The sequence below is a fragment of the Symphalangus syndactylus genome, chromosome 17, assembly GCF_028878055.3.
Source record: "Symphalangus syndactylus isolate Jambi chromosome 17, NHGRI_mSymSyn1-v2.1_pri, whole genome shotgun sequence".
Lineage (NCBI taxonomy): Eukaryota > Metazoa > Chordata > Mammalia > Primates > Hylobatidae > Symphalangus > Symphalangus syndactylus.
Window position 1 is genome coordinate 16,773,249 of NC_072439.2, and position 20,497 is coordinate 16,793,745.

At 50.8% G+C, this 20,497-nt stretch overlaps 1 protein-coding gene across 2 annotated transcripts in view; it reads right to left on the reverse strand.

Annotated features, from left to right (window-relative positions):
* The window catches only part of MARK4 (microtubule affinity regulating kinase 4), a 53,919-nt gene that overhangs the window by 8,813 nt on the left and 24,609 nt on the right, over positions 1 to 20,497 (reverse strand). For both annotated transcript variants that reach the window (XM_055251133.2, XM_055251135.2), the window contains exons 9-14: positions 17,962 to 18,081; positions 17,357 to 17,456; positions 15,489 to 15,598; positions 15,238 to 15,397; positions 8,180 to 8,397; positions 642 to 745 (exon numbers count right to left, since the gene is read on the reverse strand). In XM_055251133.2, the coding sequence (XP_055107108.1) occupies positions 642 to 745; positions 8,180 to 8,397; positions 15,238 to 15,397; positions 15,489 to 15,598; positions 17,357 to 17,456; positions 17,962 to 18,081 (812 nt within the window). The remainder of the gene's footprint in view (positions 1 to 641; positions 746 to 8,179; positions 8,398 to 15,237; positions 15,398 to 15,488; positions 15,599 to 17,356; positions 17,457 to 17,961; positions 18,082 to 20,497) is intronic.

A 20,497-nucleotide genomic window follows, 5' to 3' on the forward strand; every position in this document is an offset into this window, starting at 1 on the left:
TTACAGGGGTGAGCCACCGTGCCCGGCCAGAATCGTGACTGTTAACTACCCCATTCCCCTGCCCACACCCAGTGGGAACACCTGCACCCACTAATCAGGTACATCCCAGAGTGTGCCCTGTGTTGGCCATCAACCTGCCCTACAGTCCTGGTGGGCGGCAGTGTCCTCATCCTGGAGCCGGCCCCATTCTAGCTGGCCTTGACCTGTGATGTGAACCAATCCCTTCCCTCTCTCTGCTCCAGCCAGTCTGAACTGGTTTCTCTCCCTTGCCAGCTGGAAGAGACCTCACAGACTCAGGCCAACAAGCTGGAAAGCCAGCCAACCAGATGCTGCTGAAGCTGTGACATTCTGGGGCTTCTCTCGAGTTCTAAAAACGGATCATTCAAAAAATCATTCAGGTTCCCAAGGCTTGTAGGCGGAGAACAGGGCCAAATGCTTTCCTGGTGCTGAAGACTAATTAATTAAGTGGGGAGGATTTTCAGGGGGGTACATGGGTCGATTCTGCCAAGGGCAGGGCAGATACACTCACTCTCTGGTCCCCATGGCACCAGCCTCCAATGCCTATCATCTCAGATCAAGGGAGGTCCTGTTCACCTACCCCCTACTTCCCACCCCTCATGTTGTTGCTGCCCCCTCCGTACCTGTTTTCTTTCCCATTTGGCAACAGTGACGGGCGCTCAGCCCCCGGGCGTTCTGTGCAAACGTAGGTGTTTCTGCGGGTCATCATGCTGGGAGGGAGGTTGTTCTGCAGGAGACACGGCCAGGAAGGGAGTGATGGGGTGAAGACATGCCCCTGAGCTTCTCCCTCTTCCCTTCTCTGCCCTCCCCATCGATGAATAAGTCAGGGGCTCATGTGGGAACCCAGGGTGAGTAGGAGATGGTGAAAGGTCCCAAAGATGTGAAAGGTTCATGAGTAATCCCGCCACCAAGGCTGAGTCAAGGGAGACCCCTGGAGACTGGAGAAGAGGGGGACACTGAGGGAAAACGAGGCAGGGAAGGTTTCCAGGGGGCATCCTTGTCCACCGCTCTTCTCCCAGCAATGCCCACCTTCTTGAGGTCCAGCCCAGCCACACCAAATGTTTGCTAACGTACTTATTCATGCCACATGCTGTCACTGTGCCTAGCCTGTGCACTGGCTGTCTCGCCTGTTAGAACATTCCTCCTACCTTTTCCCCTGACTCACTCCTACATATCTTTCAGGTGTCAGTTCATAATCTACCACCACCCCCGGCCCCAGGCTGTCACGTGCCTCCGTTGGGCTCCCACAGGCCCCTGGGCTCCCCACTGCAGCTTCAATCACTGTGCTTGTCAATGTCTGTTCTCATATATGTCCCCATCCCATACTGGGCTGTGAGCTCTGGGAACACAGGGAATATCAGGATTATGCTACCTCATAAACATGTTAGGAAGACAGCCCTCCTTTTCTATTCTCTGGAAGTTTGTCTAAGGTTAGTGTTATTTCTTCTTTAAGTGTTTGGAAGAATTCCACTGGTGGGAGTCATCTGAGCCAGAAATTTTCTTTATAGGGAAGGTTTTCAGTACAAATTCAATTTCTTTAACAAGAATATAAGACTGTTCAGGTTTTCTATTTCTTCTTGTGTCAGTTTTGATACAGTGTGTTTTTAAAGTAATGTGTCCATTTCATCTAAGCTGTTAAATTTATTGGCATAAAGTAGTTCCTAATATCTTTTTTTTTTTTTTTGCGACAGAGTCTCGCTGTCGCCCAGGCTGGAATGCAATGGCGTGATCTCGGCTCACTGCAGGCTCTGCCCCCCGGGGTTCACGCCATTCTCCTGCCTCAGCCTCCAGAGTAGCTGGGACTACAGGCGCCCGCCACCTCGCCTGGCTAATTTTTTGTATTTTTAGTAGAGACGGGGTTTCACTGTGTTAGCCAGGATGGTCTCGATCTCCTGACCTCATGATCCGCCCGCCTCGGCCTCCCAAAGTGCTGGGATTACAGGCGTGAGCCACCACACCCGGCCCTAATATCATCTTACTATCTTTTAATGTTAGAACAAAGTTCCCCTTTTCATTTTGGATACTGGTGATTCATGTTTGCTGCCTTTTTTCCTTAATTGATTTTTACCAGGGGTCCATTGGATTTTATTTATTTTTTTGGACAGAGTTTCACTCTTTTTGCCCAGGCTGGAGTGCAATGGCATGATCTCAGCTCACTGTAACCTCCACCTCCCAGGTTTAAGTGAACCTGCCTTAGTCTCCCGAGTAGCTGGGATTACAGGCGTGGACCACTACGCCCAGCTAATTTTTTGTATTTTTGGTAGAGATGGGGTTTCACCATGCTGGCCAGGCTGGTCTCAAACTCCTGACCTCAAGTGATCCACCCGCCTCAGCTTCCCAAAGTGCTGGGATTATGGGCAGGAGCCACCAGGCCCAGACTGATTTTATCAATCTTTTAAAAAAGCCAACTTTAGGTTTTGTTGCTTTATTGTACCTCTTCCTTCTCCTTCACTGATTTATTCTCTTTAATGCCTCCTCCCTTCTACTTTTTTTGAGATGGGGTCTTGTTCTGATGCCTAGGCTGGAGCACAGTGGTGTGATCATGGCTCACTGCAGCCTCGACCTCCTGGCCTCAAGTGGATCCTTTCACCTCGGCCTCCCAAGTAGCTAGAACCTCTGGCATGTGCCACAACACTTAGCTAATTTTCATTTTTAGCAGAGACAGGGTCTATGTTGTCCAGGCTGGTCTTGAACTCCTGGGCTCAAGCAATCCTCCTGCCTCAGCTTCCCGAAGCGCTGGGATTACAGGCATGAGCTACCACTTCTGGTCCCTTCTACTTTCTTTGAGGTTTATTTGCCTTTCCTTTTTTACCTTCTTAAGGTGTGGGTTTCGTTTAGCAATAACAATAGCTCTCATTCACTGAGTGCTTACTGTGCCAGTATGTGAAGTACTTCACGTATGAGATCTTACAAGATCCTCACAATGACCCAGGTTCTTTAATGAGCCCATTTCACATAGTGAGATATTGAAGATCAGAGAGGTGAAGTTACTTGCCCAAGGTCACACGGCTCATTAATGTAATTCAAACTCTACGTGGCTTCAGAGGCCCGGCCACTTTCTCAAACTGCCTCCACCCTTTTTCTCTTTTTTAAGAGATAGGATCTCACCTTGTTGCCCAGGCTGGTCTCGAACTCCTGGCCTCAAGCAATCCTCCCACCTCAGCCTCCCAAGTAGCTGGGACTACATGTGTGTGCCACCATGTCCAGCTGCCTCCACTCTCCTGTTCCCATGTTGAGGATATTTTCCTACTATGCTGTTCTTGGGAACTCAGATGCAGAAAAGCCAAGTCCTACATTTCCCAGAATCCTTTGCAGCTCAGGTTCTGCATATAAGTTGGGTTCTGCCAATCTTTGCATTCATGAAGATTTGGAAGGTGGAAATGGGGCAGCAGCTGCTCTCCTGCCTGCTTTGACTTCAGCTCACACAGGCAAGGCTATGAGATGAAGGGCTTTGCTTCAGCAGGGCCCCAGTGCCTGTTGTCCAGCCCTCTGGGCATAAAGAAGCTCTTTTGATGGAGGATGAGGTTTTTGAGTCTTGGGTTACAGCCACGACAATGTGGTTTTTTTTGTTTTTTTTTGGTTTTTTTTTGAGACAGAGTCCCACCCTGTCACCCAGGCTGGAGTGCAGTAGGGCAATCTCAGCTCACTGCAACCTCCACCTCCTGGGTTCATGCAATTCTCCTGCCTCAGCCTCCCAAGTAGCTGAGATTACAGGCAGGCACCACCACGCCAGGCTAATTTTTTTTTTTTTTTTTTTTTTTTGGAGATGGAGTCTGGCTCTGTCGCCCAGACTGGAGTGCAGTGGCTCAATCTCGGCTCACTGCAAGCTCCGCCTCCTGGGTTCACGCCATTCTCCTGCCTCAGACTCCCGAGTAGCTGGAACTACAGGCACCCACCACTATGCCCAGCTAATTTTTTGTATTTTTAGTAGAGATGGGGTTTCACCGTGTTAGCCAGGATGGTCTCGATCTCCTGACCTCGTGATCCGCCCGCCTCGGCCTCCCAAAGTGCTGGGATTACAGGCGTGAGCCACCGTGCCTGGGCCTAATTTTTGTATTTTTAGCACAGACGGGTTTTTGACATGTTGGCCAGGTTGGTCTTGAACTCCTGACCTCAAGTGATTCACCACCTCAGCCTCCCAAAGTGTTGGGCTTACAGGCATGAGCCACCGTGCCCAGCCTAACAATGCACTCTTGATGGGGCAGCCTCAGAAGGAGCAGCTCCCTTGCTGGGTCAGTTCTGTGGTGTGGTTGTAACTGTTGTTCCTACCAATCCCGCCCATTGTCCGCTCCTCCAGTCCTTCCTACAATTTTGTTTTCTTTTTTCTTTAATCACACTCCCACCTCATCCTCTCCTTCTCTGGCCCTGCCGCTCCCACCCATTCTCTGGGTTATGGATCATTCTCTGACACACAGCCCTCAGAGGCTGCCATGTGGAGCTCCAGGTCTCAGGGCTGGGGAAGAGCCAAGGGGCATGAGTTTGTACTTATCTGGAATACTCAGGACACACAGGCATCCCTGCCTCCCTCCTGTGCCACCTGCCTGAAGTTGAGCTGATGCTTTTAAGCTCTGTTTCCCTAAGGCCCTTCTGGTGTAAGGTGGCCAGTGAGCTGTCCTCAGGTGCACCCTCTCCTGGCCCATCCCCACGGGATTCCCTCACAACATTCCACTCCCCTCCCTGTACTGACCCCGGGCTCTGCACAGCCGTGGAGTCCAGGGCCCTGAACCTGGACTAGCAGTCCTCACAGGTGGTGGCAGGGTCACAGCTGGCCAAACCAAACATAGCCAGTCACTGCCAGTTGCTGCTGGCTACTGCTGGTCATGGCCAGACACTGCTGGTCAAAGCCTGTCACAGCCAGTTAAGGCTGGTCATGGCCAGACACCAATAGTCAGGGACAGTTAAAGCTGGTCATAAGTGGTAATGGTCAGACACCACTGGTCACAGCCAGATACCGTTGGCCAAAGGGTGGTCACAGCCAGTCAAGGCTGGTCAAAGCCAGTCACAGCCAGTTGATGCTGGTTAATACTGGTCATGGCTGGACACTGCCAGTAAAGGCTGGTTAATGCTGGCCACAGCTGGCTGCCACTGGTAACAGGTGGACACTGTGGTCAAAGCTTCAGTGGGGCCCTGGCAGGCACTGCCAGTGAAGGCCAGTCACAATCGGCCAAAGCCAGTCAAGGCTGGTGAACGCTGGTAACAGCCAGACACCACCAGCCACCAGGGCTGGATGCCTCCTGATGGTCAGGACCTCTGCAGAAACATCCCTACCTCGCAAACAGCCGTGCAGTGAGACCTTGGTTTGCCTTGGGTGTTTAGAACCAAAATAAACTGGAAGTACGCAGGGGCACCAAGAGCACTAAGAAGAAGTTAAAAAGATGAATGTTCTCAAGAATGTACGAGAAAAATTAGTATTTAAAAACTTTTTTTTTGTTTGTTTGAGACAAGGTCTCCCTCTGGAGACTCCCAGGCTGGAGTGCAGTGGCATGATCTTGGCTCACTGCAACCTCCGCCTCCTGGACTCAAGTGATCCTCCTCCCTCAGCCTCCCAAGTAGCTGGGACTACCAGCACGTGCCACCACCACACCAGACTAATTTTTCTATTTTTTGTAGGGAAGGGGTCTCACCATTTTGCACAGGTTGGTCTCGAACTCCTGAGCTCAAGCAATCCACCCAATTCAGCCCCTCAAAGTACTGGGATTACAGGCATGAGCCACCATGTCCGACTAAAAACTTAATTTTTATGACTTTTTTGTTTTGTTTTGTTTTGAGACAGAGTCTTGCTGTGTCACCCAGGCTGGAGTGCAGTGGCGTGATCTCAGCTCACTGCAATTTCTGCCTCCTGGGTTCAAGCAATTCTCCTGCCTCAGCCTCCTGAGTAGCTGGGATTACAGGCGTGCACCACCACGCCTAGCTAAGTTTTGTATTTTTAGTAGAAATGGGGTTTCACCATGGTGGCCAGGCTGGTCTCGAACTCCTGACCTCGTGATCCGCCCGCCTTGGGCCTCCCAAAGTGCTGAGATTACAGGCATGAGCCACTGCACCCAGCCAACTTCTTTGTTAAACAGCAAAATCTTATGGTAAAAGATAACTATAAGTATTCTGTGTCTGTGTGAGTGGTGACCCATGCTTTTTTCTTTTTTTTGAAACAGAGTCTCGCTCTGTCGCCAGGCTGGAGTGCAGTGGCGCGATCTCAGCTCACTGCAACCTGTGCCTCTGGGTTGAAGCGATTCTCCTGCCTCAACCTCCCAAGTAGCTGGGACTACAGGCATGCGCCACCACAGCCAGCTAATTTTTGTATTTTTAGTATAGATAGGGTTTCACCATGTTGGCCAGGTGGTCTTGATCTCTTGACCTCGTGATCCACCCTCCTCAGCCTCCCAAAGTGCTGGGATTGTAGGTGTGAGCCACCGTGCCTGGCAGGCGACCTATACTTTTAAAAGTTTAGGCCCACAGTTGGCTGAGACTCACACCTGTGTGCACCCTGGCCAAGGCTGGGACTTGACTGGTAGTAACCTGCCATGACCAGCCTCAAAAGGCCAAGGGCACAGCCACGTGGGGCGGCTCCTGAACATGTGCAGAGCAGAGGAGCATGGAGTGGGACTGAATGTAGATGCCGGAAGAGCTGAGGAGCTGGGGAAGCTGCTGCTGCTTCCCACGACTTTTTTTTTTTTTTTTTTGAGACGGAGTCTTGCTCTGTCGCCCAGACTGGAGTACAGTTGTGTGATCTTGGCTCACTGCAACTTCTGCCTCCTGGGTTCAAGCGATTCTCCTGCCTCAGCCTCCAGAGTAGCTGGGACTACAGGTGCATGCCACCATGCCCAGCTAATTTTTTTGTATATTTAGTAGAGACGAGGTTTCACTGTGTTAGCCTGACGGTCTCGATCTCCTGACCTCGTGATCTGCCCGCCTTGGCCTCCCAAAGTGTTGGGATTACAGGCGTGAGCCATTGCGCCTGGCATTTTGTTTTTTTTTTTTTGAAATAGAGTCTCACTCTGTCACCCATCCTGGAGTGCAGTAATGCAATCTCAGCTCACTGTAGCCTCTGCCTCCTGGGTTCAAGTGATTCTCCCGCCACAGCCTCCCAAGTAGTTGGGATTACAGGTGCCTACCACCACGCCCAGCTGATTTTTATATTTTTAGTAGAGACAGGGTTTCACCATATTGGCCAGGCGGGTCTCAAATTCATGACCTCAAGTGATCCGCCCACCTCTGCCTCCCAAAGTGCTGGGATTACAAGCGTAAGCCACTGCGCCTGGCCTGATTTTTTAAATTACTATTAATATTTTATTGATTGATTTACTGAGACAGGGTTTTGCTCTGTCACCCAGGATGGTGTGCAGTGGCGGGAACATAACTCCCTGTAGCCTCAACCTCCCAGGCTCAAGTGACTCTCCCACCTCGGTCTTTCGCGTAGCTGGGACCACAGGTACATAACATGATGCCTGGCTAATTTTTTTTTATTTTTAGTTGAGATGGCGTCTTGCTATGCTTCTTTTTTTTTTTTTTTGAGACTGAGTCTCGCTCTGTCGCCCAGGCTGGAGTGCAGTGGCGCAATCTCAGCTCACTGCAAGCTCCACCTCCCAGGTTCACGCCTTCTCCTGCCTCAGCCTCTCCGAGTAGCTGGGACTACAGGCACCCGCCACCACGCCCAGCTAATTTTTTGTATTTTTAGTAGAGACGGGGTTTCACCGTGGTCTCAATCTCCTGACCCTGTGATCCGCCCGCCTTGGCCTCCCAAAGTGCTGGGATTACAAGCGTGAGCCACCCCGCCCGGCCAACTATGCTTCTTAAACTCCTGGCCTCAAGTGATCCTCCTGCCTCGGCCTCCCAAAATGCCAGGATTACAAGCATGAGCCACCATGCCTGGCCCTTCCCACATTTTTAAAAGCACTTAATTTCCTGTATTCCATCCTTTCCGCCATGAGTACATTCTGCACTTCTTTGACACAGAACACCAATTTATACACTAACATCAAGTGTTAGTGTATAAACTGAGCTCAGGCAAACAGAGGCACTTGATAAATGTTTGTTGAATGAATGAATGTGTGTAAGAAGGAGTTGGTAAGAAGGAGTTCCATCCGGGGAATGAGATGAAAGCAGGGCCTGAGGAATGTGGCCCGGGTGGCGCCCCCAGCCCTGCCCCCAGCCCCCGGTCACTCACAGGGGTGCTCGTGCTGTCCTTCCGCCGCTCTGGGATCTCTGCCTTGTTGGGGTTGTGGGCGCTGCTGACCATGGGGCTGGAGGGGGGCAGCCCTCGACTCCCGCTCCCTGCGGCGCTGCAGCTCGCCTTCCGGCCTGGCAGCCGCTCCTCCTTCAGCTCCGCCTCCCCCGTGCTCGTCGGGCTGCGTTTGGGGTGCAGGGGTGCAGGGGATGGGCCACCTGGGGGAGGGGGCACCGTTTAGAGCTGGCATCACCACGGAAACCCAGAACTGACTCTGGGGGATCGTTGGAACCTGAGAATTCCTCATGTGGGCTGCAATCTCTGTGTGACAGAGATTTGACAATATCTGTCAAAATTACCTCAAGATTACCAACGCACGTATACTGACCTAGAAACTCCAAATCAATGACATCATGCACATACAGGCTATTCATTGCACCTTTTTTTTTTTTTTTTTTTTTTGAGACAAAGTCTGGCTCTGTTGCCTAAGCTGGAGTGCAGTGGCACGATCTCCGCTCGCTGCAACCTCCACCTCCCCAGTTCAGGCAATTCTCCTGCCTCAGCCTCCCAAGTAGCTGGAATTACAAGCGTGTGCCACCCCACCCGGCCTGCACCATTAGACTGGGAACAGCCTAAATGCCCCTTAGTAGGGGAATGACTAGATAAGTCAAGGTATTTCCACAGTGGAAAATTATGCAGCTATAAAAAAGAATAACGAAGCACTTTATGCACCAATACAGAATGATCTTCATGATAGACTGGAAAGTAGAAAAGGCAAGACAAGAGATGAAGAGATGGGTCAACAATGTTCTCATTTGTCTACAAAAGCAAAAAAGTGTGTATCTATATCTACTTGCTTATATATGAATATCTCCAAAGGACTATAACTTGTTTCCAAAGGGGAGAATTTACTTATTGTTTTTATATATCTTTAGTTTCCTTCTTTCTTTTTTTTTTATTGAGATAGGATCTCACTCTGTTGCCCAAGCTGAAGTACACTGGTGTGACCTCAGCTCGCTGCAACCTCGGCCTCCTAGGCTCAAGCCATCCTCCTACTTCAGCCTCCCAAGTAGCTGGGATTACAGGCACACACTACCATGCCCAGCTAATTTTTGTATTTTTTTTTGTAGAGACAGGATTTCGCCATGTTGTCCAGGCTGGTCTTGGACTCCTGGACTCCAGCAATCCTCCCACCTTGGCCTCCCAAAGTGCTGGGATTACACGCGTGAGCCACCGCCCCCGGCCCCATATTTATCTCTTTACATGTTTGTTTATGAATAAAATCTCTCCAAAGGAATTCACATAAAACCCATAACAGGGCCAGGCGCAGTGGCTCACGCCTGTAATCCCAGCACTTTGGGAGGCCAAGGCGGGCAGATCATGAGGTCAGGAGATCGAGACCAGCCTGGCTAACATGGTGAAACCCCGTCTCTACTAAAAATACAAAAATTAGCTGGGCGTGGTGGTGTGCGCCTGTAATCCCAGCTACTTGGGAGGCTGAGGCAGGAGAATCGCTTGAACCTGGGAGACAGAGGTTGCAGTGAGCAGAGATCACACCTTTGCACTCCAGCCTGGCAATAGTGTGAGACTCCGTCAAAAAACAAAACAAAAACAAAAACAACAAAAAAAACCATAACAGTCGCTGTATTTGAGAAACTGGGAGCTAGGGATATGTGTTGGATGAAGACTTTTTCACTGTCTATCCTTTCCAAACTAACACATTTTCAAGGATATAACTGTATGAACAATTTCAAAAGCAACACAAAATAATTCTGGTCCCTTCGAACATCTTAGGAATCTACTGTTTTAGAACCCGGGGGTGAAAAGTGATCTCAAACTTGAAAGAGGCAGAAGGTCTGCTTGTTACATCCTCAGGAGCGATACATGCTGAAAAGTCCCAGAACCACAAGCTGAGAGCTCTACAATGACAATGACAGATACCTGGCACCTGCCAGCAATCCCTCTCCCTGAGAATCCCTGGAACTCAGGTCTCAGTGTGGGGAGTTCTGAAGGTTACCATGTTCTAACCATATGATACCAAAGTCACAAGCTCCTTAGGAACTTTCTGAGCACACCCTGTCATTTTACAGGTGGGGAAGACAAGACGCAGGGGCAGGGAATGGTTTGACCTCCAGCAATGGTAGGGGTAGGGCAGAAGCGCCACTTTCCATGTGGGGCTCGTGCTGGGTCTCAGCTTCCCTGACACCTCTCTCCTCCCTCACTTCAGTGTGGAGGGGAGGCCAGAGCGCAGGCTCTCAGCAGCCACTTTGTGCAATGTGTCCTCCTGTGCCCCCATTACAGCGGACTAATCCCAGCTGGACTCGATATCAGAGCTCCATCCTGATCCTGATGAGTGGACCAAGGAGACTCTAGCTAACACTTGGGCTGGATTTTTTTTTTTTTTTTTTTTAAGACACGGCGGTCTGGCTCTATCACCCAGGCTGGAGTGCAGTGGCACGATCTGGACTCATTGCAACCTCGGCCTCCCAGGCTCAAACCATCGTCCCACCTCAGTCTCTCAAGTAGCTGGGATTACAGGTGCACACCACCATGCCCAGTTAATTGTTTTGTTTTGTTTTTGAGACAGAGTCTCGCTGTTGTTGCCTGGGCTGAAGTGCAATGGCACAATCTCAGCTCACTGCAACCTCCGCTTCCCAGGTTCCAGCAATTCTCCTGCCTCAGCCTCCCAAGTAGCTGAGATTACAGGCGCCCACCACCACACCCAGCTAATTTTGATATTTTTAGTAGAGACAGGGTTTCACCATGTTGGTCAGGCTGGTCTCAAACTGCTGACCTCAGGTGATCCACCCAGCTCGGCCTCCCAAAGTGCTGGGATTACAAGGCAAGAGCCACGGCGCCCGGCCTAATTTCTGTATTTTTCTGTAGAGATGAGGTTTCATCATGTTGCCCAGGCTGGTGTCGAACTTGAGAGCTCAAGTGATCCACCCAATTCAGCCTCCCGAAGTGCTGGGATTACAGGCGTGAGCCACTGCACTCAGCCCTGGGCTGGATTCTAAAACTGAGATGTAAGAAGTCTAGGAGCGGGCCGGGCGCGGTGGCTCACGCCTGTAATCCCAGCACTTTGGGAGGCCAAAGCAGGGGGACCATGAGGTCAGCAGATCAAGACCATCCTGGCTAACACAGTGAAACCCCATCTCTACTAAAAATACAAAAAATTAGCTGGGCATGGTGGCGGACACCTGTAGTCCCAGCTACTCAGGAGGCTGAGGCAGGAGAATGGCATAAACCTGGGAGGTGGAGCTTGTAGTGAGCCAAGATTGCGCCACTGCACTCCAGCCTGGGAGACAGAGCGAGACTTTGTCTCCAAAAAAAAAAAAAAAAAAAGAAAAGAAAAGAAAAGAAATCTAGGAGCGGCCGAGCACAGTGGCTCACGCCTGCAATCCCAGCACTTTGGGAGGCCGAGGCGGGTAGATCACCTCAGGTCAGGAGTTCAAGACCAGCCAGGCCAACATGGTGAAACCCTGTCTCTACTAAAAATACAAAATTAGCTAGGCGAGGTGGCCCGCGCTTGTAATCCCAGCTCGGGGGCCTGAGGCAGGAGAATCGGTTGAACCTGGGAGACTGAGGTTTCAGCGAGCCAGCAACGTGCCACTGCACTCCAGCCTGGGCAACAGAGCGAGACTCTGTCTCAAAAAACGAAAAAGTAAGAAATCTAGGAGCTGAGAGATCTAAAAAAAAATAAGGTCAGATATGTAAGAGAGAGAAAAAAAAGATCAGACAAGCAGACAGTCTGGTACCTGTCCCAGAGTAAGAACTTCACCCCTGTAGACAAGCGGGGCTGGAAAACGAACAGAGGTGGAAAACACTCTGGAAGTTCCTCAAACTATTATTAAACACAGGGTTACCAGATGACTCAGCAATTCCACTCTCAGATATGTAGCCAAGAGAAATGATGGCAAAACACAGCCACACAAAAACATGGGTACAAATGTTCACAGCAGCATCATTCACAACAGCCAAAAAGTGGAGGCAATCCACGTGTTCACGAATGGATAAACAAAATGTGGTCTATCTATGCAATGGAATATTACTTGGCAATGAAAAGGAATGAAGTGCTGATATGCGTATCATGGATGAACCTTGAAAACTTTCTGCTAAATGAAAAGAAGCCAGTCACTGAAGGCCACACATCGTCTAATTCCATTTACCTGAAATGTCTAGAATAGCCAAATGCATCGACACAGAAAGTAGATTAGTAGCTGAGGGTGGAAGGGGGACTGAAAGTTGATTTTTTTTTTTTTTTTTTTTTTTTTTGAGAAGAAGTCTCACTCTTAACGCCCAGGCTAGAGTGCAGTGGCGCAATCTTGGCTCACTGCAACCTCCGCCTCCCAGGTTCAAGCAATTCTCCTGCCTCAGCCTCCTGAGTAGCTAGGGTTACAGACACCTGCCACTACGCCCAGCTAATTTTTGTATTTTATAGTGGAGATGGGGTTTCGCCATGTTGCCCAGTGGTCTCGAACTCCTGCACTCAGATGATCTCCCTGCCTCAGCCTCCCAAAGTGCTAGGATTACAGGCATGAGCCACCATGCTCAGCCTGGAAGTTGATTGCTAAAGGTTGTGAATTTTCTTTTCGGGGTAATGAAAATGTTCTGAAATTGGTCCTCATGATAGATGTACAACTCTGTAAATATATTAAAGCCACTGAATTGTGCACTTTTTATTTTTTGAGATGAGGTCTCGCTCTGTCGCCCAGGCTGGAGTGCAGTGGCGCGCGATCACGGCTCACCACGACCTCGATCTTCTGGGTTCAAGAAGTCTCCCTACCTCAGCCTCCCAAGTAGCTGGGACCACAGGCGTGTACTACCACACCTAATTTTTAATTTTTTTTGGGGGGGGGACGGAGTCTCACTCTGTGGCCCAGGCTGGAGTGCAGTGGCGCGATCTCGGTGCACTGCAACCTCCACCTCCCAGGTTCAAGCAATTCTCTGCCTCAGCCTCCCGAGTAGCTGGGATTACAGGCGCCCGCCACCACGCCTGGCTTTTTCTGTATTTTTAGTAGATACAGGGTTTCACCATCTTGGCCAGGCTGGTCTTGAACTCCTGACCTCATGATCCGCCCGCCTCGGCCTCCTAAAGTGCTGGGATTACAGGAGTGAGCCACCACGCCTGGCCAATTTTTAATTTTTTTGTAGAGACGGGGTCTTGCTTTTTTGCCTAGGCTGGTCTAAACTCCTGGGCTCAAGCAATCCTCCTGCCCTCAGCCTCCCAAAGTGCTGGAATTACAGGTGTGAGCCACCATGCTCGGCCTGAAATGTGCACGTTGTTTGGTATATGAATTTTAACCTTTTTTTCAGTATATGTGCTGCCGAAGCGAGCACATGAATTTTAACCTTAATAAAGCCGTTAAAAAAAATAGCAGAGAGGGTTAAAATTTGATAAGTGTGTGGGTGAAGGGACCTCTTGGAAGTTTCCTTGCCTAATGGGTGCTGATGGTGGTGTGTATCCATTTTTTTTTTCTTTTTTAAATTTTTTTGAGACGAGGTCTCTCTGTTGCCTAGGCTGGAGTGCAATGGCATGATCTCGGCTCACTGCAACCTCCGCCTCCCAGTTTCAAGCAATTCTCCTGCTTCAGCCTCCTGAGTAGCTGGGATTATAGGCACGCACCAACACGCCCAGCTAATTTTGTATTTTTAGTAGAGACAGGGTTTCACCATGTTGGCCAGGCCGGCCTCAAACTCCCAGCCTCAGGTGATCCGCCCACCTCAGCCTCCCAGAGGGATTACAGACGTGAGCCACCGTGCCCGGCCCAGATTTAAACTCAGACTCTCTATTCATTTTCTGCAGCAGATGAGATGTCTGTCAGTTGCAGAATGTGGGGTATAATCAGCTGTCTGCCCAGCCCTCTTCCACTAGGAAGAGCCTCCTTCACTTCGGTGTGGAGGCAAAGCCAGAGGGCAGACTCTCAGCAGCCACTTTGTACAATGTGTCCTCCTGTGCCCCAGTTACAGTGGATTAATTCAAACTGGACTCTGACATCACAGCTTCATCCTGGACCAAAGAGATTCCAGTTACCATTTGGACTGGTCTCTAAGGTAAGAAATCGGGGGCTGGGTGTGGTGGCTCACGCCTGTAATCCCAGGACTTTGGGAGGCTGAGGTGGGCGGATCACGAGGTCAAGAGTACAAGAGCAGCCTGGCCAACACGGTGAAACCCCGTCTCTACTAAAAAATACAAAAAATTAGCCGGGCGCGGTGGCGGGCGCCTGTAGTCCCAGCTACTCGGAGGCTGAGGCAGGAGAATGGCATGAACCCGGGAGGCGGAGCTTGCAGTGAGCCGAGATTGCGCCACTGCACTCCAGCCCGGGCGACAGAGCGAGACTCTGTCTCAAAAAAAAAAAAAAAAAAAAAAAAAATACAAAAATTAGCCAGGTGTGGTGGCAGGTGCCTGTAATCCCAGCTACTTGGGAGGGTGAGGGAGGAGAACCGCAGTGGCTCACACCTGTAATCCCAGCACTTTGGGAGGCCGAGGGTGGATCTCGAGGTCAGGAGTTCAAGACCAGCTTGGCCAACATGATGAAACCCCGTCTCTACTGAAAATACAAAAATTAGCCGGGCGTTATGGCAGGCGCCTGTAATCCCAGCTACTCGGGAGGCTGAGGCAGAAGAATCGCTTGAACCTGGGCGGCAGAGGTTGCAGTGGGCCGAGATCACACCACTGCACTACAGCCTGGAGGACACAGTGAGACTCCATCTCAAAAAAAAAAAAAAAAAATCGGGGAGCTGGGAGATCAGGAAGAAAGATAGGATGAGGTAAGTAAGAAACAAAGGAAAAACCACACAAGCAGAGAGGAAGCAAGACAGAGAGTGTCTGCTCTGGGTCTGGCTGCTTTTCCGGTTTTAATCCCTTCCTGAGCCTGGCTGTGCATTCCTGCCTCCAAGTTCCATGCAATGCCCTGTGTCTTTATAAGACATTCCTCCCTCTCTGAGGTTAGCTCCAGTGGGTTTCTGTTGCTTGCCAATCAGAGAACCCTGACGTAACTCTAAGTCTGGGCCTTGGGGAGGAGGAGGGCATGTGAGGGCGTGGGGCTGATACTCACAGAAATCGCTATGCCTGCGCTGGCGGTGGTAGGTGGAAGAAGAACTCCGCTGCCCTTTGCTGTGGCTGGTGCCTTTGCTGGAACTTGTTCCATTGGTGGTGTCGCTGGGCGCCCGCACCCGTGCCAGGGCCAGCCCTGGGGCGCCCCGGTCCCCACCCTCCTGCGAGAGGATGACAGATGAGGCTCTTCTGCACCCGAAGTCCCTCCACCCAGGCATCACGCGTTCCCAAGGGCCCCTGGCGCCCCCTGACCTCAGTCTTCCTGCCCAGCAGGAGGTAGGTGGCGGTCACTTCGTTGTACTTCTGGCTGGTCAAGGCCTCTTTGATTTCTTCCCGTGTGTAGCCCATACCCACCATCACCTCTGGGAAGGGGGGATGGAGAGAAGTTTCAGACTCCCAGAAACTTTAACTTCCATCCATTTCTCTTTATTTTTGAGACAGGGTGTCACTCTGTCAGCCAGGCTGGAGTGCAGTGGCACGATCACAGCTCACTGCAGCCTCGGCCTCCCCAGGCTCCGCTGATCCTCCCACCTCGGTTTTTGTATTTTTAGTAGAGATAGGGTTTTGCCATGTTGTCCAGGCTGGTCTGAAACTCCTGGGCACAAGCAATCCACCCACCTGGGCCTCCCAAAGTGCTGGGATTACAGGCATGAGCCACCGCACCTGGCCCACTCCCACCCATTTCTGTGTCATTCAGCGGTGTCTGCTCTTTGACCTGTCCAGTACCCATCTTCCCTTCCCAACAGCATGTTGATTTCCTTTGAAAGAACATTCTTTCCGCTCAGATCACGTGGATGGCTCCCCTGCTCCAACCCTAAGGCAGGTGGATAACCCAGGTCTGGCTAATTAGTGTGTTCTACACCCAAAGCCACACTGACTGGTTCATTGAAGGCATGTGACCCAGATCTCCTTGCCTCCTGGAGAGCAGCCTGGGAAAAAGCTACCACAGAAAACATTCCCAACAACTGTCTCTGAGCACCTGGATCCAACTGTGCCTGAAGGCTGCCTACTCTATTCATTTTAGTTTTGTGGCAGAATAAATTATCACTATTAGGTTAAACCATACAAAATTGGTGGTACTGACAATTTTAAACCAATGAAATGGCAATTTCATATGGTTCAACTTTTTGTTGTGTTCAACCTATTAATACAATTAGGTTGATGCAAAAGTAATTCTGGTTTTTGCCATTTAATGGTAAAAACCATAATTATTATTATTTTAGATGGAATTTTGCTCGTCGCCCAGGGTGGAGTACAGTGGCACAATCTCAACTCACTGTAACCTCTGCCTCCCGGATTCAAGCAACTCTCATGCCTCAGCCTCCAGAGGAGCTGGGATTACGGGTGCCCGCCACCACACTCGTCTAATTTTTGTATTCTTGGTAGAGACGAGGTTTTATCATGTTGGCCAGGCTGGTCTCGAACTCCTGACCTCAGGTGATCTGTCAGCCTCAGCCTCCCAAAGTGCTGACATTATAGGCGTGAGCCACTGTGCCTGGCCCTTTTTTCTTTTTTTGAGACACGGTCTCACTCTGTTGCCTGGAGTACAGTGGCATGATCATAGCTCACTGCAGTCTCAAATCGATGGGCTCAAGGGATCCTCCTACCTCAGCTTGCTGAGTAGCTGAGACTACAGGTGCACACCACCACAACTGGCTAATTTTTTATTTTTATTTTTTTGTACAGACAGGGTCTCCCTATGTTGGCCAGGCTGGTCTCCAACTCCTGGGCTCAAGTGATTCTCCTACCTCGACCTCCCAAAGCGCTGGGATTACAGGCATGAGCCACCTCGCCTGGTCTCTTTTTATGTCTTAATATCAAAGCGAACATGGGCCAGGTACAGTGGCTCACACCTGTGATCCCCGCAATTTGGGAAGCTAAGGCAGGCAGATCACCCGAGGTCAGGAGTTTGAGACCAGCATGGCCAACATGGCAAAACCCTGTCTCTACTAAAAATAACAAAAATTAGCAGGGCATGGCAGCAGGCACCTGTGGTCTCAGCTACTTGGGAGGCTGAGGCACAAGAATCTCTTGATTCTGGGAGGCGGAGGTTGCAGTGAGCCGAGATTGCGCCATTGCACTCCATCCTGGGTGACAGGATGGCTCTCCCTGACCCTCACCGATTCTCTTGGTGTCCCCGAAGTCCTCCTCGGGCTCTGTGTATGGCTTCAACTCCTCACCCTCATAGCCGATGTTGATCCATTTGTCTTTCATGATTTGCTGCAGGCATCGGGAGCAGGGAAGGCGGAAGACAGGTGTCAGAAGGAACCCGAAATCATACAGCTTCCCACCTCCCAGGGGCCCCCAGGTGGGGCTACCGGCCCTGCCCCAAACCTCCGAGGACTAACACCCAGAATTGCGGGCTTCCTAAGAGATAGCGCCTCCTGGGCCTCTCTCTCCCCCGCGTCCCCTGCCGGAGCCTCCTGATGCCACCCTCCCTCCTCCGCATCATCTGGGTCCTTGGCACCCTGTAATCATCCTAGGAGCTCATTAGCTAATTACTGGCAAGGCAGGGAGTGGGTGAGCCTGTTGGGGGGGTGGCGTCAGGACAGGCCTGGGAGCTTTTCCCTGGACGGCCTGTCTACCCCCACTCACCAGCAGCAGATCTTCGGTGGGCACGGGAGAGGAAAAGTGTGTCAAGAAGGCTTTTGTGGGTGGGGGCAGGCAGAGTTTAGGGGAGTCAGGAGACGAGAAGGGCCCCCGCTGGCTGTGAAGCTGGGCTCACCTCGAGAGTACAGCGTTTAGCTGGGTTCAGCACCAAAAATCTCCGCAGGATGCTCTCACAGTCTGTTGACATGTAGAAAGGGACCCGGTACTTCCCTCTGAGGACTCGCTCCCGCAGCTCCTGCAGGGATAGGGTTACTGGAGGAGGGGGTCTGCCCCACCCCCCACCTATTACACACACACACACACACACACACACACACACACACACACACACAATCTCTGTCCCAGCCCCTTTGATAGAAGTGACAGAAGCTCTGAGTCCCAGCCCTTGACGAGGTAGGCAAAACCCCATTCCTTTCTCCTGACCTCAGTTCCCCGTCATAAAATGGGAACATCATACGGATGCTGCAATTAAAAAAAAAAAATTCGGCCGGGCGCGGTGGCTCACGCTTGTAATCCCAGCACTTTGGGAGGCCGAGGCGGGCGGATCACGAGGTCAGGAGATCGAGACCACGGTGAAACCCCGTCTCTACTAAAAATACAAAAAAAATTAGCCGGGCGTGGTGGCGGGCGCCTGTAGTCCCAGCTACTCAGAGAGGCTGAGGCAGGAGAATGGCGTGAACCCGGGAGGCGGAGCTTGCAGTGAGCCGAGATTGCGCCACTGCACTCCAGCCTGGGCGACAGAGCGAGACTCCGTCTCAAAAAAAAAAAAAAAAAAATTCTTGGCCAGGCGTGGAGGCCAAGACGGGAGGATCGCTTGAGCCCAGGAGTTCAAGAACAGCCTGGGCAACATAGGGAGACCTCATCTCTACAAAAAAATAAAAAATGACCTGAGCATGGTGGTGCACACCTGTAATCCAAACACTTTGGGAGGCCGAGGGAGGAGGATCGCTTGAACCCAGGAGTTCAAGACCAGCCTGAACAACCAGCCTGCCTCTACAAAAAAAAAAAAAAAAAAAAAAAAATTTTAAGCTACGTAACTTTTCATTCAGAGGAAAACTTGCAGAGAAAGTTTATTATCTGGCCAGGCACAGTGGCTCACACTTGTAACCCCAGCACTTTGGGAGGCCGAGACAGGCAGATTGCCTGAGGTCAGGAGTTCGAGACCAGCCTGGCTCACATGGTGAAACCCCATCTCCACTAAAAATACAAAAATTAGCTGGGTGTGGTGGTGGCTGCCTGTAGTCCTAGCTACTTGGGAGGCTGAGGCATGAGAATCACTTAAACTCTCAGGAGGTGGAGGTTGCAGTGAGTTGAGATCACACCACTGCACTCCAGCCTGGGTGACAGGGCGAGATTCTGTTTCAAAAAAAAAAAAAAGGAAGTTTATTCTTTAAGTCAGGTAAGAGGGAGGTAGGTAAGTGAGTCAGCCACTGGGGCCTCAGTCTCCTTATCTGTGAAAGGGATTACAGGACCCACTTCACATGCTTGCTGCCAGGGTACAAGTGAGTTAACATCTGTAAAAATGTGGCCGGGTGTGGTGGCTCACGCTTGTAATTCCAGCACTTTGGGAGGCTGAGGTGGGCAGATCACCTGAGGTCAGGAGATACAGACCAGCCTGGCCAACATGGCGAAATCCCATCTCTACTAAAAAATATATATATATACAAAAATTAGCTGGGTGTGGTAGCGGACGCCTGTAATCCCAGCTACTCGGGAGGCTGAGGCAGGAGGATCACTTGAACCTAGGAGGCGGAGGTTGCAGTGAGCCCAGATTGCACCACTGCACTCCAGCCTGGGCGGCAGAGCAAGACTCCGTCTCAAAAAAAAAAAAAAAAAAAAAAATCTGTAAAATGCTTACCACATGCCTGGCCCAGAGCCAGAGAGCAGTATGTAAATATGAGATTCATTCAAGGGGAAGGAGCCCCTACTGCCTCTCCTGCCTTCTCGTCTCTCCCCTCCCCCAGCCATGCCTGTTGTCCAAAGAGATACACTCCTCAAGGCCATTCATGGATTTATCTGCTGGCTTTCTCTTTACGGGCCTTTTATGAGAGGCCCTACCAAAGCTGTGAAAAATAAGATAAATCCATGGCTTGGCAGACCAGGGGGAGCTCTTTCCAACTGAATAAAAAACTGCAATAGGCCAGGCGTGGTAGCTTATGTCTATAATCCCAGCACTTTGGGAGGCCGAGGGGGGAAGATCGCTTGAGCCCGCGAGTTTGAGACCAGCCTGTAGAGACTCTGTCTCTACAACAAATACAAAAATTAGCCAGGTGTGGTGGTACATGCCTGTGGTCCCAGCTACTCGGGAGGCTGAAGCAGGAGGATTGCTTGAGCCCGGGAGGTTGAGGCTGCAGTAAGCTGTGACTGCACCACTGCACTCCATCCTGGGTGACTGAGACCTTGTCTCAAAAAACAAACAAACAACAATAAAAAAAAACGAAGGGAGGCAGAAAACAGGTAGGAATGAATTGAGCGTGGGGGGTGACCAGGACTCCTTTGGGACAGAGTCCTCTGCTGTGGCATTCTCCTAAAAGGGCTGAAAGATGCCCATGCCTGGGAGCCTCTGCAGATCATAAAGGGCTATTAATATTTAATTTGGATCACTTTCAGGACACTTACCCCTTAGCAGGCAGTGTTCTAAGTGCTTTATG